We start from the raw sequence: 17576 nt of genomic DNA, 5'->3' as shown, positions 1-17576 counted from the left end.
TTATTCAGTTATTCTATTATTGATTGATATTTGGCATAAAAATAATCTTATTTGGAACTGTATAACTAATCTATATGATGAAAATCATAAAACCTTGAGGATATGAATAAATGGACACAGGTATAATACTCCCAGATGGGAAGATTAGAGAAGTAAAGATGTCAGCTCTCCAAATAATTCATAGGTTTCTGGTAATTCTACTCAAAATACTATTAGACTTTGAAAATCATGGCAGAAAGATTCAGAAGTTCCTCTAGATGAATAAATATTTGAGTTGATGTTAAAGTTCTGAGAAAAAGAAGAATGGATGGAGAGAAACCTAACTATAAGATATTAAAACATAATGAATTTAAAAAAGTATGCCAGCACCAAGATAAAAAAGGCTAATGGGAAAATAGCCTGGAAATGGAACATGTTGGATATAAGGATTTAACAAATGATAAAGAAAGCACACATATCTATAGGAAAGGATTAGTTTAACAAATGGTGTTAGTATAACTGTGGGCAATTTGGAACAGCAGAGATTTAGATTTTCTTAAATATCACATACTAAAATAAGTTATACTCTAAGCAATTTGGAGCAGCAGAAATTTAGATTTTTTAAATAACACATACTAAAATAAGTGCCAGATGGATTAATAATTATACAGAAATAATAAGCCAAAGAACTGAATTGTGTATTGATTGAACCTAAGAAGGGGATCAACTAGAATTTACATAGGCAGTGATTGACAGATTAGACTACATAAAAATCTAACTTTTGTATCATCCAAAAATGTAGCCAAAAAGAAAAAATGTAGCAGACTGGGGGAGATATTTGCAGCAAATTTCTAAGAGTTAATATTCTTATATATAAAACCCTTATGCAGATATAAAAATGGGCATAGGAGAAGATTGGATAATTAACTAAATAGGAAATTAAACAAAAACAAACAGGGAAAAAAATCTTAATGCAAATTAAACTGCTAAGGGGTTACTAGGATCCACCCATTAAATTAGCAACAGCTCCCGTTCAGGCCAGAGTAGGGTGTAATTAGTACATGTATAAATTGCTCATGGCCTTATATATATGGTGTTACAGCCATTTGAAATCCACTGTTGTGATGTGTCAAGATTCATAAAAATCTCCATGCTTTTTTGACCCAGAAATCACACATCTGGAATTGATCCAAAGAAAATAATAACTGGCCACTCCTTCCAAAAAAGAAACATATAAGCCCAAAGATGTTCACAGAGTTGTTTCAAGTAATGAAAAATTAGAAACAAGCTAAATGACTAATCAAGGGAGTAATTAAAATTTTCATATACCTTGTAGATAGAATACAGTACAATAATGAAAATGTGGTAATAGAGACTGGAATTGAAAAGTGTGATAAGGGTAATTTTTTAAAAGTGAGCTTTCAAATTGTATATACAATTTGATATAAAAATGACTGGAAGGAAATATGTACAAATGATAAGCAGTTATGAGGAGGGTAGTGGGTAATTCTTTTCCTATTTTCTGGGATCCAGTAGAATGCTAGGTTGCATTACCAGAAGTACAGCACCTACATCAGGAGAGCTAATAGACCTATGTTATGAGAAGAGCATGCGCTTTGGAGATGTGTAGCTCTGAGTGCCAGTTCTGGTTCTACTTACCTAGTATGAGGTCCTCACAGTTACATAACTACTTTGAACCTCAATTTCTAGATGTGAAAAAGGAGCAAATGCCCTTTATTCAATATTATGTGGATTAACAATAGTAGATGGTAGTTGTTGATAGAAATACTCTTCTAGTTACATCACATCTGGAATAATATATTAGCTTACACGCAACTATAAATCTCAATGGCGAACAGCTAAGGTTTATTTCTTGCTTATGTTACTTATTAGCTACAGATTGGCTGTGGCTCTGCTCTGTGTTCTCTTCATTCTAGAATCCAGGGAGACCGGAAAGGAAGATGGTGATACAAAAGGATAGTTCTTAAAGGTCTGCTTGGAGGTGGTATACTTCTGCTCGCATTTCACTGGCCAAGGCTAATGTCAGTAGCACCGGAAGTGTGATCCTCCTCTGGGAATGGGCCAGTACAGAGGGGCAGCAAATATTTTGAACAAATAGTATATGCTGTGACACAGTGTGTCTAGTTCTGGCTGTCACTGTAAGGCTGTGACAAGCTGGAGTATGTTCAGAGGAGAAAGATCAGGGTGGTAAGTAATTCTGAGATCTCACCTGAAATACAGTGGGAAGAGTTGATGGAGAGAGAGGGGTACATTAATGCTGTTTAAAACATTTGGAGAATGGTTGTCACTAGATATGCTGTATGACATCAATGGATGGAATTTAACAGCATATTTTTTGATTCGGTATAAGGGCATAACGAGGAAAGGGGACAGAAAAGGAAATTCTTGGTTGTTTTATCTTACCTCATTTATATTCTTCAAAATAACCTATGAAGATTTGTGTGTGTGTATGTGTTTATGTTTAAATATTGGAGGAAACAGCCTCAGAGTGGATAAGTACCTAAGGTCACATGGCAAATAAGTGGCAAAACCAGTTTGGAATCCAAGTCTGTATGATCTCATCTCTTTCCACTGAACTTTGCTACCCTCTATAGGGCTGCAAGTTTTCTTCAGTTAAACTGTTTATCGCCAGCCGTCTTCTGCCTGAGAAGGTGATAGCCACTCTAAAAGGGTAAGAACCCATCTCTAAAAGGGTTCAAACAAAGTATGAATGGAAGGATTGAAAGGAAGGTTGAACTCTAGATTAATGGTCTGCAGACTTATTTGATTACATGCACCTCTCAGCAAAATAATCTAGCATATGCCATACATATATCTGCTAAATATATTAAGCTATTATACTAATATTATATATATCACACAACACACAAAAAATAAAAGTTAAAGAAGTTAAGGGTTTACATAAAATTTTAGATATTCTCATAAATTAGATTTTAGATTTTGTGTAAAATCTCAACTTTTTAAAACTTCTATTTTACAGGTAGGTAGATATTTTTTCCTGCATCCCTGTGGGTTGTCTTGTGTGCCCACAGAGTTGCATACCCCCAGTGCTGGAGATCATTGTTCTGGGTGATTTGTAAGACTCCTTTTTCAGTATGAAGATTTTATGATTCTGTTTAGCCTGAATTTTTCTGAAAGGGATAATGATAGCTTAATTCACTTCAGAAAAGTTTTTATATAGTCTGTTATCTAAGACCAAAACTATAAATTCTTCACTGGCATTCTTAGCAGAAATTAAACCTGAATACCACATAGTATGAAAGGTGCTTTTCCAGATAAATAGTAATAACCCTATGAGTGTTACAATCTCTATATAAAAGAGGGTGTAAATAGGGGTTATTATTAAGTAATAAACCTGATTTCTACGTGTGGCGCAAGAAACTGCCTCATTATTTTAATCGTATCTTCTCTATCTAAATCTACATGTGTATGTCTAAAACTTACTGTACTCATATATTCTAAAATGAATCTGAAGTTTTGCCTAGAGAGTAATATGAATTTTTGTACTTGGGAAGTTATTTTAGTACTGTTTTAGAATGGAGCCAGAAATCTAAATTAGGCTAAGCCTACTGGACTAAAATCTTTATAAAGATATTGCTCTGAGAAGCAAAGGAGTTACTTGCATTGCCTGACAGAGGAAACTGTCTGCTTTTCTACATTCTGGTCGTTGGTTATCGGCCATTTACCAGGCTGATAGTTCACAATGAAGACAAGTTTCTATTTAGTAATTATTTCTTGGGGATAGAGTACTTAAGAAAAACCGGCCAAGATCACAAAGCAGAAACACAAATCTAGCATTTAAAAGATGCTCCTGTATTGAGATGAAATTGTAGATCAGCAGTGCTCTTTTCCATTTTTTCCCTCACACTCATACATTTGTACAGATTTCTCACCATGACATACTGCGGTTTGGTGGTAGTTGCAGTGGAAGTGTTGCTTGCAATTAGGATCAAACCCAGTTTAGGCAAGAGATGATCAAGTTCGGTTACTTTTTCTGCAGCAGTTTAAGTGACCTACAGGCCAGAATTTCCTTGGTAATAACTTGTAGTAATTTTTCCCCCTAGAAAATTAGCATGGAAAAGTACAGGTTAAATAGTTTAATCTGCTATTTCTTAATTTTCATATTCTTTGATTCATTCAACAAGCAGTCATTCAGTGCTTCTTTGTGCCAAGCCCTAAAGAAACACTAGTGAACAAGGATATTGACCACTGATTTTTTAAATATACATCAGGTGTATTAAAAGCCAGTGGAGCTGTTGTTGCTCACAGCAGCTTACTGTAGGAGTCTGCTCTACACTGACTTGTGCTTGCCTTCCTGTTCTCTTGCTCTGTTCTCTCCCCTCACCTGCCTTTCTCTCCTTCCCTTCCTCTCTTTTCTCTTCCTTCCTTTCTTTATTTTCCTTCTTTTAAGTGGTGACCACAGGCAAATTTTGAAGTCAAGTCATCTAAGCATAGGAGAAACTATGATATTTATTGTATAAAACTTACGTGATATGGTTACATGGAAGATGGTAAAATTCTTAATTTCCCTTAAAGACCAAATGTCATCTCACCTGTGCAGATCTTATGGCATGTATGTTTGTTACTTTGCTCTGAAACTATATATCTTTAAATGGCTTTATATTATTCTAGTTAAAGTAAAACTAATATCAAGTGTGCTTTTTATTTTTTATTTATTTATTTATTTTTTGAGGAAGATTAACCTTGAGCTAACTACTGCCAATCCTCCTCTTTTTTGCTGAGGAAGACTGGCCCTGAGCTTAACATCTGTGCCCATCTTCCTTTACTTTATATGTGAGACACCTACCACAGCATGGCTTTTGCCAAGCGGTGCCATACCCACACCCGGGATCCGAAACAGCGAACCCTGGGCCGCTGAGAAGCAGAACATGTGAACTTAACCGCTGCGCCACCGGGTCGGCCCCTTCAAGTGTGCTTTTTAGATGCAAACGTTTATATGATTAGGTAGTTTTTTATTAGTGTTTCTTCATGTGTTTTCTGAATTTGAATCCTGATGTATCTTCTGGAATTAGCCATTTTTTTGCCTATTTCTGTTATATGACAACTGGCATGTTTTTATTTTTCAGGGCTTTAATTGCCTTGGCATCTAAACTCCAGAATACATCCCAGTTAATTAAAGACATGTGAATGGTTTTGGGTTTTTTTTTGCTGTTGTGCTCTCTATTGATGAATTTGAAGGCAATTAAAAGTATAATTCTTTTCTCCTTTAGCATCAGACAACAGTCAGCGCTTTCGAGAAACCTGTTTTGCATTTGCATTGACACCACAACAAGTGCAGCAGATCAGTAGTTCCATGTAAGTTGTCTTCACGTGTAACTTGCATTTTGGTCTTTGAATCTAGTCTTGTTTATAATAAGTGACTTTTTTTAGAACAGTTATTGGGTGAGTATTAGTGTCGTGCCAGTATTAATATTGAAAATACTATTAAAGTGTTAGTTACTCTAAGAACAGTTTTATCTCTGACAGTTTGAAAGACTTTCTGGAGTAACAGTGTCCTTGAATCACTTTTCATGTGCATGTTTTTAAAATAATTGTAGCTCTTATTCTGTCTTTTGTAGGGATATTTCTGGGACCAAATGTGACTTCACAGTGCAGGTCCAGTTAAGGTAGAGTATTGACTACAATATATATCCAAAGTTTAAAAGTTAATATTCCTTAAAGACTTGAAAAAAAATCTACCTAATTTCCAATAAGTATATTGAAAGTATTGGGTTCAGATGTTTGAATGAGGAAAAAACTTCTCCTGTTATGAAATACCCTAATTTTTATAGAATTTAGATTTTGATGTAGTAAGTCATGTACCATATATCTAACCACATTTCTCCATTTTGGTTACCCTCAATTAGTTGAGAAGCTCCAGCTAATGATGCATTTAAAGATCACAGTAGTCAGCTCTTTAGAAATACCAAGTTTTATGAAAGCAAAGGCCTGATCCATGAGTGGCAAACTTCTGGGATAAGGAACTAGTACTTAGGTTAAGTTTACAGTGTCTCGTGGACAAAGAAAAACCAAAATATTCTAATTTGCTTTGTCCTCTGTTTTAAATCGTCAGTTTAAATCTAGATTCCATTGTGAGACATTTCTTGATAGTTTTGCAAGATGAATGGGAATTTTCCAATGTGAATTCACAGCTGTCCCATAATTTCTCTTCTTAGCCCATTTCTTCTAAGAGTATCTAAGAAATATTTTATGTCAATATGTCTCTCTCTTCCTTATATAAACCATCTTATGCTACTCTCTTCACTCAGTGACTGTCCATGTGTGAGCCTAAGTGCCTCCCACTGTCCCTGTTGCAGTAGGGATAGAAGAGGAAATACAAGACAGTTGTTTTCTTCAGCCAGCTGTTTTCCCCAGAGAGCGGGAGGGATAGGTCCAACAGAAAGCCCAGTCTCAATTACCAAAAACTGAGTTGTATGTACAAATTATAAATATAGTAGGAGATCAGAAAAGAGATAAAAGCACCTGCTCAGTGCTTTGTGGAACAATGTGAAAACTCTGATCTAAGCTTAAAAATAGTGTGATAAAAACAGTGAGAAAGCAGAGGAGAAGTTGAGTTCTTTGTTTTGGAAGGCACTGACAAAGATGTTGCTATGTAAAAGGTAATTTATCCACTGTTGGGGCAGACTCTGATAATGACTGAATAAATTAAAGGACTAAAAAATGATGCCTTCGTAACTGATTATATATTGCTGTAATCTTTTTTACTTCCTGCGTCAACAATTTACATTTTGTTCGTACTGGTATGTGACATTATCCTTTAAACAATGGTTTTCAGACTGATGCTTGGGGCCATCCTTAGGGGTCTACACTCTGGCTACCATTCCACCTCCCCTATGCAACGCCCTCCACCCCCCAACACACACACTGAACCAAAGTAGTGCTGCTTTAATCTTTTCTGCATGTTTGACTTTGGGTTAGTTTTCATTTGAAGAAAGAATCCCAAGACTAAAAATTTGACAACCATAGCTCTGGAACCAAAGATCTAGTTACTAGCCTCAGTATTTTATATTAATGTATGTGCATTCTTTAAAGCAGCAGTGGGCATGGTTCACATTCTAAAGGAAGAGTATTTTCCCTAAGATAGATCAACTTTCTAATTCAGAGATTCCAAGGGAATCTTGTTGGTTAAAAATGATTTAGCCGTTTATAATTCAGATTTATCCCAGATCTTAGGAAGAAAGAACTGTGTTGTATATTTGGTAATTGTTAGACATCTACCCCTCCCCACCTCCCGTTGCTAGGTCTGCAGTCCCATTGTATTATTTAAGTTAGGAGTGTATACCTAGCTACTATCCTAATTATAAATCTTTATCTAAAACATGAAAGTAATTTGGTCAGAATTGGGGTCGGTGTTTTCTCTATTAGATTCCTAGCCTGTTTTCATTTATGTACCTGTTCCTCTTCCCACCCCCATGAACTCCTTCACAGAAACTTTTTGCTATTGTTCCCTCTTTTTTCTTTTTTTCCCTTTAATTTGTTAGGGTGGTTTAGATTTTCGCTTTTTTACTGAATTGAATAGGAGTCTACTTGTCATATAAATTATTCTTTTCCTATAGCTTCAGGCAGCTAAGGTCCATGTTTTAAATTTGTCATTGCGTTAGACTAATTGATTAAAAACTTTGTGGCATCCTCTTACTGTTCCAGTGTAAAGACTGGCCTGTACTAGAAGGTTCTACTGGGGTTAGAAATGATCCTGTGAGCTTTGTCATCTGTTTCCTAAGTGTATTTCTAGGAAATCTTTCTAGATTAGTAATTCTTAACCTTTTTATGGATCCCTGATCCCTTTGAGAATGTGATGGAAGCAATAAATTGTCTTCCCATAAAGAGGAACATGTATATGTACTCATAAAATTTTATGTAGAAAATTGTCCCATTTTGTGGACCCTTTCCACACACAGATCTCAGTCGGCAGGTTAAGACCCTGCACCGCAGATGTTGAGGAAAGATGTTTGTGCGTGATGAATATTTCACAGAATTCCAGAGATAGGGTTCTTCTTAACATGTAACTCAAATATATTGTGAACATTGTGTAAATGTGGAATGAGCCTCAGCCATATATTGGAAATAGGAGGTAATTAAGGATAGATGTCTTAAATAGCAAATTAATAATTCATTTCTTGATCTATATAAGAGTGAGAATTTATAAATTATGTAGCTGTCCTTCTTTTTCCCAAAAGATTATGCCTTTAATTTAGAAATACATGTTTTCATGAGTTTCTAGAGTAGTATTCTAAATACATGTGGCTATAATATAAATGATGTTGTTATTCTCCATCGTCATTTCTCAGGGAATGATGGCGTACCTTGGCTTAGAGGCCAGAACTTGGTCCTGGGGATGAGCTTGACAGTATTTTCAGTATGTTCTGCTGAGAGCCAAAAGAATGTTTCATAGGCAAATAAGTTTGGGTAGAACTGTATATTATATCTCCCTTTTGAAAAGTTACAGTGCATGGTAGCCTAGCTCTTGAGAAGTTCTGTATTAAGGAAACTTAATTTTTTGATTCAAAATTTATTAAGCTTATTCAACTCCAGAGTCTTTTTTCTTGCCCCCCTCAGAACATACTTAAACAAATGATTGGAAATATTATGAAGACAACTGCAGGTTGATAGCTGTGATCACTGAAACTCTACATTGATGGAATTATTTATATTAAACCTGTTTAAATATGCTTGTTCATCATTGTCTAGTTTTAATAGTTTTTTTGTTCTTGTTAAGTCTGACCATCTTTTAGATTAGCTATTGAGCAAAAATATTAATCAGATCATCCTTTAATAAAGGAAATTAAACTTGTCTTTTATCATTTAGGTTTTGTTTATCAGAAACAAGTTGTCCACAAGAAGATCACTTCCCACCCAATCTTTGTGTGAAAGTGAATACAAAACCTTGCAGCCTTCCAGTGAGTTCTAAAAGTTATTTTTTAAATACATTGCCAAGATAGCTATCCAATGTCATCACAGCTGTTGTTAATCATAGTTTTTCATTAAGAAAATATCTTTATTTTGGATATATGTTCATGTGACTGAGTGAAACACTTGTACCAAGTATGTACAATTAACAGCTGTGACATTAGCTATGGGGACAAAGTCTAGGACTTGGAGTTGGGTGTGGTCGTTTAGTGTTGTACTGGACTTTGGGGAGAGAAATTGTCTCAACACAACCTCAACTGTATTAGTGTGAATCTGGAAGCCTGTGGTAGAATAGAGACTTGAAGAATACTATGCCTTAAACAGAGGATGAGAGTGGGGGCTGTTAGTGGTCACATTTAAAATATTCCTTATGTACTTATCCAAACTCTTCATGAATTCATCCTAATTCTTAAATTTTAGAGATTTTTAAGTTATACATCCTTTTTTGCATACTTACTATAATGAGATTATAGGATTGTTTAGAGAAACACAAGAAACTCTTGTGAATATTTACTCCTCTACTTTTTAATGAAAATATTCATATTTTCTAGTATGTAGTTTGTAGGGGTTCTTTTTAGGAATTTAAAATGATGGTTGAAATAATAAGTAGAAATAAATTTATTTCATCCTTAGGGTTATCTTCCACCTACTAAAAATGGTGTGGAACCAAAGCGACCCAGCCGACCAATTAATATCACCTCACTTGTTCGATTGTCCACAACAGTACCAAACACCATTGTTGTTTCTTGGACTGCAGAAATTGGAAGAGTAAGTAAATTTTTGTTTCTACCAGATTTTTGTATTACAGGAAAGGGTTAATCTCCATGGTTGCCTGAGCTTGTATGTAGATGATATTGTAAAGTGAGTTGCAAAAGGACTTATTTTTGTTTTACAATGAGTTTTCAACATGTTCCCATTTAAAACATGGGATCATATAGTATCCAGTGTTTTATAACCGGATCCTTTCACTCAGCAATTTCTCACAAATGTCTTCCTGTGTCATTCCATGTTCATCTGCATGATTTTAAATGATTACATCGTATTCCAATATGAGGTAGCCTATTCCCTATTGTTGAGCACTTATTTGATTTACTGATTTGGTTGCTATTTCAAAGAACATTTTGAAGACCATCCTAGTAGCTATAGCTTTGCATACATATGTAATAATTTCCTTAGAGTAAATTCCCAGAAGTGGAATTGCTGAGTCAAAAAGCTTACAGAGTTTTAAGAAATTTTGTGTACATTGACAGATGCCTTTCCAAAAGATGTTGTACAAATTTATTCTCTAACTTTCAGTGTTTATTCATGTGCCTGTTGACCCATACTCTGTCAACATTGAGTTTTATCTTCTTTAAAATCTTTACCAATTTTAATAGGTAAAGAATGGCACCATACTTTAATTAGTACTCCTTTTATTATTACTGAGATTGAACATATTTTATGTTTGTGATTACTTGCAGTTGAAGATTATCCATCTGTTTCTCTGTTGCTGTTTTTCTCATTATTGGTTTATGAGTTCATCATATATTAAGACTTAATCCTCTTTCACATGTTGCAAATATTTGTTTCTTGTTTGCCTTTTATTTTTATTTACGTGAAATAAATTTTAATTTTAATGTGTAGAAGATTTAAATTATTATGGAGCCAAATCTTAATCAGTTTTTCTTTCCTTTATAGTCTTTCCCCCTCAGAGCCTACCATACTTAAGTCTATCTGCTCTCCTAAGCTTACATAAATATTTGTTTATATTTTCTTCTAGACTTTCGAGGTTTCTTGTTTTACTTTTAAATATTTAATCCATTATAAATTTATGTGTGGTGTGAAATAAAGATTTACTTTCATCTTTTAAATAGTCACCCAGTTGTTCTAACACTATTAACTAAATAAATGGTGATTCAGAAGCCACCATTATTATATATTTGATTTTTATTTATCCTAGGTGTGTTTCTGAGCTTTTTCTACATTGTTTCTTAGTCTAGCATTCTTTTTCTTTTTGGAGGAAGATTAGCCCTCGAGCTAACATCTGCTGCCAATCCTCCTCTTTTTGCTGAGGAAGACTGGCCCTGAGCTAACATCCGTGCCCATCTTCCTCTACTTTATATGTGGGACGCCTACCACAGCATGGCTTGCCAAGCGGTGCCATGTCCGCACCCGGGATCCAAACCAGCACACCCAGGGCGGCCAAAGCAGAATATGCGCACTTAACTGTTGCACCACCAGGCCGGCCCCTAGCATTCTTTTTATGGGACAATTTCAGAATGTTTTTGATTATTGCAGTTTTGTCATATGAGCTCGTATCTATTCACTAATTCATTTGAAATCTATTGAATGCTTACTCTGTGCCATGCACTATACTGAAAACCAGCAGTACTGAAGCAAGAAAAAAGTCCCTGCTCTTTTGGAGCCTGAGATCTAGGGGCCAGGTGGTCACACACAAAAATGTGAACTTTCTTAATGTAAGTACTATAAAGGAGAGGTGTGTGGTGATTTTAGAGTATATTAAAGGGCATTTTGAACTAGAGAAAGGTCAGGCCGGGCTTCCCTGAGGAAGCAGTGATGAGCCAAGAACTGAGAGAAGGGTAGAAGAATTCACTTAGGCAGAAGGTTCAGAGGAAGCAACCTGCTCAATAGCCCAGGGGCAGGAGTGAGCCTGGTTCTTTTCAAGAAACTGAAAGGGAGCCACTGTGGTAAGAGTGTGGAGACTGGGGCAGAGCAATATGCAAGATGAGGCTAGAGAGGTAACAACGGGCCAAACCTTGCAGGGCCTTTGAGGTAGTGTTAATGTTAAGAATGTTCCCTTTTTAAGCAGAAAATTTACAGGGCCATATTTCTGTTTAGAAAAAGTCACTCTCAGAGTGGTAAACAGCTTGGACAGAGGCCAGAATCATGCAGAGAGGTCGCCTCTTAGGAGCAAACTATTGCTTTATTATTAGTGAGAGAAATACTGTGTTAGCCTAGAATGGTGGCAGTGAGAATGGAGGTAAATAGGTGGATCTCTGGGACTAAGTGATAGATTAGAAGTAGGAGCTGAGAGAAAGGGAGATATCAAGGATGATTCCTTAGTTTCTGGCTTCAGTAACAAGGTAAATGATAACGTTACTGAGATAGAGGAAACACTGAAAAAGGACTGAGTTTAGGTGCATTTTGTTTGCATTGGAGGAGGGAGTGTTGGAGGACTAGATGGAGAAAATCATGAGTTTAGTTTTGACGGTTTTGAGTTTGAGATGCCTTTGAGATGTTCTGAATATGCAATTGGGTCTATAGGCTTAAAGGATAAGTTTGGGCTAGAGAGAAAAATGTGAGTTATCTGCTTATTGCTGGTTATTGAAGCCGCATGAGCAAGACTGATGTTGTTTAAGGGGAATGTATCAAGTAGGAAGAAGAGAGTGCCCAAGACTTAATTTTGAGGAACTATAACATTTAATACTGGGTGGAAGAGAATGAACCTGCAGAGGACATGGGGAAATAGTGCCAGAGAGATGGAGCAGAACGGGGGGTGGGTATGAGAAGCCAAGGGAAGAGTTTCCAAAAAGGAAAGAGATGGTAAGTAGTATTGAACAGATGTTGAGAAGTCAAGTATGTTGAAGTCTAAAAAATACCCTTTGAATTAGGAACACGAAGGTGACTTTAGCATGAGCTGTTTTGGTGGATGGTAGGAGGAGAAGCCAGATTGTGACTAGGTGGTGAGGCAGTGGAGATAGTGAGTTTTGCAAGTGTGGCTTTGGAAAGAGAAAGGTGAGCTGGAGGGAAATGTGAGATGAGAGTTATTTGTTTGTTTTAATGAGAGAGTCTTTAACATGTATAAAAGATGAAGGCAAGTATCTTCTTGAGTTGTTAGTGTCATCGATTTGATTCCAATTCCTAGTGACTCTCTGTACAGCAGAGCTGAACCCTGCCTGGTCTTTTTGCACCATCGTCTCACACCTTCCGATGCCGTATCAGCCAGTGCTCTGCTACTATTCATAGGGTTTTCATGGCCAGTTTTTTCGGAAGTGGGTGGCCAGGTCCTTCTTCCTAGCCTGTCTTCCTAGTCTGTCTTAGTCTGGAAGTTCCTCTGAAACCTGTCCACCATGAGTGACCCTGCTTGTATTTGAAATACCAGTGGCATAGCTTTCAGCATCACAGCAACATGCAGCTGCCACAGTATGACGGTCAATAAGATAGACCAGGAAGTGAACCCAGGCCATGACAATGAGAGCACTGAATCTTAACAGGGCTGGTGTCTTCTTGATGAGAGGAAGAGATTAAATATACAAGAGAAGGAAGAAGAAAGAGTAATCAGTAGTGAATTGCATAGTAAGTCATGGAAGGTAGGAGGGACAGCTTCTTTAGTTAATGGAAGAAGAAAAGGATTGGATGAGTGTATGTGATTGGTACTGAAGAGATGAGTAAGTTCTGATCTGATGACTTCTCTTATGTCTGTGAGATAGGAAGTGAGGTAGGTCTCCTGAGAGTGAGAGAAGAAATAGGGCCTTTGAGGAGAGTAGAAATGTTGGAAAAGTGATTACACAGAGTGAGATGTGTTTCCCTGCATTACTCCCCCAAATCTTTCTGGGAATTTGAATGAGATTGCTTTAAATTTGTATATAAGTTAGGGAGGATTAATTTATTTACAATATTTAATGTTCCCATTCCAGGAACTGTATGTTTCTCCATTTATTCAAATCTTCTTTTATGTTTCTCAGTAACCTAATAGATTTCTTCTTATAAATCTTCCATATTATTAATTACTGTGTTACTATTGCTATTGTAAATAGATCTTTTTTCTATTATATTTTCTAAAGAATTTATTTATTATTGGCTTTATTTAAAAGCTAGGTATAGTTAAATGTGTACTTAACATGTGAATTCATATTTGTTAGCAATAGATTTTTAGTTGATTTCTCGGTATTTCCAGGTAGGCAGCTTTAGGTTTGAGATGTATCCTCATAAAAATAATGGTAACCCTTATATTTGTGCCATAGGTTCTTGTTCTGTTGTGCTGGTGAGAACCTCCAGAGCAATGTTAAATAATGAGAGTGAACCTTCAGAACAGTGTTAAATAATGAGAGTGCTAGTGAACATACTTGACTTGTTCCTTAGATTAATGAGAATACTAGTGTCACAACATTAAGTATTATAATGACTATTAATTTTTGATAGAACTTAATTATATCAATGATGTATTCCTATACTCCTCTTTTACTGGATATCTTTGTGAGAAATGGATTTTGAATTTTATCAGTATCCTTTTTGACATCTGTCAAGGTTATATTGTTTTTCTTTGTCTAATTAATATGTCACTGTTAGGTTTTAAAAATCCTTTAAAATATTTTACTTCGGGGGCCAGCCCAGTGGCAAAGTAGTTTACTTCCGCCACATGCTCCGCTTTGGCAGCCTGCAGTTCACCAGTTCAGATCCAGGACAGGCACTTGCACACCTCTCATCAAGCCTTGCTATAGTGGCATCCTACATACAAAATAGAGGATGATTGGCACAGATGTTAGCTCAGCAACAATCTTCCTCACTGAAAAAAAATAAAATAAATATTTTACTTCCAGTGTACCTTGGGCCTTGCCTGTTTTGTCCCCCTTTTTGAAGAGAGCGTTGAAGATATTTTGTTTTTGTGTGTTTGTGGAAAGTGTAGCCTACTAGGGAAGTATGGTAGACACCAGCGTGTTTACAGTGAACTGTGAAAGAAGTCTCCAGCTGTGGGAGAGGGGGAAATGTGGTTGCAGGTATATAGCACCTGAGGAGGGCAGAGTGCTCTTCCAGGGAACCCTTTCAAACCTCAGAAAGAGCACAGTGTCTTCAGTGATTTGAAGGTCTACCAGGTAAGATCCATAAGTTGGAGACCTTCTTTTTGAAATGAAAGACTGAAAGAAAATTGTTCTTTTCCAAAGCCCGGAATATAACTTCTTAGATTGTTTTTCAATCACTAGTTTTTAATTCAACTCTTATTGTTTTGGGGATTAATTTGTATTATTAGTTGCTATTGAGAAATGTTAGAAATATGTCTTCAAAGAAAATAAATAGGAGAGCTAGTATTAGCTGAATCTACAGTGGTGATCATATTGCAGTATGTAAATGTCTATAATTGTACACCTTAAACTATCACAATGTTATATGTCAATTATAGCTCAATTTTTGAAAAAAGAAAAAATAATATATATTAAAAAAAGAGCTTGTGCAATGGTTGAAGGAAATAAGCAAAGTGAACTATATTGTAACATCTTACCTACCTCAGGGTAATCACTGCATTTAGCATTTGTTAAACTTTGTAGAGAAGTTATCTAGATATTGGTGTAAAGGACACTTAATGGGTACATTATATATATATATATATATATACACATCTTAATTACGGAGAAAATGTCCTGTGAATTTGCTAGACAGTTTTGAAGGCTTTCAAAAAAGCATTTGACAGAACGTCAGTGTAATGCAATATATATCAATAGTTGGAGTTAGGTAGTACTTTGAAGGGTTGGCAGGAACAATATGATATCATCTACCTAGAAAAGATACTATAGCATCATGAAGTTTTGGGGCTTTTTGCTGCTGAATCTCTTTCATGTGATAGAAAATTTAATTCCATATTATCAGTACAAGTGGCATTTGTTACTACCTGACATTCTTTTTTGCTGCTGCTTTTTTTTTCTTATTTGGTTACATGTTTCAGCTAGAGGGAACGTACCTTTTCACTGAAGTTATAGTTGTAGTTTCTACTTGATCTCTCCTTAAAAATTTATATAAAGCCTTAGGGTAATTCCTAGTTCTGAAGACGCAAGCTGTCAGTACATAATTTCACAGTGTTAATTAGCATTTCTCCAGTTTCTGTTGTACCTGAAGCATTAATCAAATAAATAATAAAGGTACATAAGGTTTTTTTCCTAAAAGAAGCTTTTTAGTTTTATATTAGGTTGATATTGTATGTTGTAAAATTTAGGCAAGTTGTAAGGTTAGTTGTTCCTCATTAATAAATTGTGAAGTTTATTAATGAAAGTAAATTGGCTTTTTTGACATTTCATTTGTTCTCCAGAAGATGTGTAACATGTGAACATGGATAGGTTTCTGAACTCTAAATGAAAATTTGACCTTCCAGAGGGTATTATAGGATATTTTCTCTTGTTGCCAGAAGAGAGGAATGTGTTCTCAAAAATGTGAAAGTAACTGAAAGTTGGAATGAACATTGGCCTAGGTTAGGGGGGGCCAAGGCAAACAAGGTGTGTGAAAGCAGGAACTGCAAAGAACGCTGCTGGCCTTGGCCATTGAGTAAGTCTGTTGTCCTAAGATCCCCACTCTTTCCTGGCTCTGTCACCCAGCAGACACATGATCATGGGCAGATTATGTGCCTTTTTGTGCCTTGGTTTCATCAGTCCTTCACTTAGAAAAATACTTGTCTTACCTCTCTCTTATAGGCCTTCTGCGAGGGTTAAATGAAGTAGATGGTGTATGTTGAGTGCTTCGAAAACCATATATAGCTATAAGATAGAGAGTGGCAGTAATTATTTTTCCTTTTGCTTCCTTCCAAATCGCTTGATCTTCCTCTTGATCCCAACATCAAATGGAAGGTGAGCCTTCTCATTTAGATCTCTCACTTTCCCTTCATAAGCCTCAGCCCTTTTTTATTCCTCTTATCTAGCCACGTACCTTTCGCTTCTACCTTGGCTTCTTAACTGTTTCCTTTGTCCGCTTCTCTGACTACCATCTCCAGGTAGTCCCTCTTCTGGTAATGGATATTCATCTATTCATTTGCTGAACCAGCAGCTTCTCTCTGAAAATCTTTACTGTTCCCTCTGCGTCTTGTGATAATGGCTCAAGTAGGATCTTTTCAAGAACTAGTTAAAGGCATACAGAGAGATTAAGTGGTATAGATTAGGAAGCCAATCTAATTTGTAATTTTTTTAATAGCTGCTATTTTAGATATATCTATTATCTACTAAATATGGTTTATGATGACTTTGCCCTCTTATTGGCCTTGGTTTATATTTAGTTTTAACATCATTCTTTTATAAAAGTGCCTTAAATTGATTAGCTTCATGAAGTACAGGTAGTCAGGTAATATAGAAGCATGACAGAACTGGCTTTATTGCTTGAAAGTTGCAAAATTAGGGCAAGTTCTTTTATTTCTCAAAACTTCACCTTTCTCATCTATAAAAGTAGGGTTATGACCACCTCAGCAGCTTTTTGGTTAGGATTAAGTGAATTACTTACTGTTCATGAAAACACCTAAGACAGTGCTTGGCACACAGTAGGTGTTTTAAGAAGTGTTAATTTTCTTTCCCTATCACTGTGGGATTAAAATAGATGTACTATTTACTTACATATGTTGTTTGTTTTCTACATCTTTTTTTTTTTCCAGAACTATTCCATGGCAGTATATCTTGTAAAACAGTTGTCCTCAACAGTTCTTCTTCAGAGGTTACGAGCAAAGGGAATAAGGAATCCGGATCATTCTAGAGCTTTAAGTACGTATGATAAACTTATTTTATTTATGTAGCTGAACTGTTTTGGTAAAGGTTAGAGTAGTATTTTCTTAACTCAAGAAATTTTAGGGTTTTTTTACTAGAGCTTATATAGAAGATTTAAAAAACTGAAAACTTTGTTTTGTGAGCAAGAGTAAATAAGACTTAAGAAGTAGTTTTAATATCTTTGTCATAACCTGATCT

General features: G+C 35.8%; 1 protein-coding gene across 1 annotated transcript in view; it reads left to right on the top strand.

Annotated features, from left to right (window-relative positions):
- The window catches only part of PIAS1 (protein inhibitor of activated STAT 1), a 110665-nt gene that overhangs the window by 59964 nt on the left and 33125 nt on the right, over nucleotides 1–17576 (top strand). Inside the window, exons 3-7 of the mRNA XM_023654887.2 lie at nucleotides 5232–5316; nucleotides 5580–5627; nucleotides 8828–8918; nucleotides 9562–9696; nucleotides 17270–17375. Coding sequence (XP_023510655.1) covers nucleotides 5232–5316; nucleotides 5580–5627; nucleotides 8828–8918; nucleotides 9562–9696; nucleotides 17270–17375 — 465 coding nt within the window. The remainder of the gene's footprint in view (nucleotides 1–5231; nucleotides 5317–5579; nucleotides 5628–8827; nucleotides 8919–9561; nucleotides 9697–17269; nucleotides 17376–17576) is intronic.

This window comes from Equus caballus, chromosome 1 (genome assembly GCF_041296265.1).
Source record: "Equus caballus isolate H_3958 breed thoroughbred chromosome 1, TB-T2T, whole genome shotgun sequence".
Lineage (NCBI taxonomy): Eukaryota > Metazoa > Chordata > Mammalia > Perissodactyla > Equidae > Equus > Equus caballus.
This window is presented reverse-complemented; position numbering and strand designations above follow the sequence as displayed.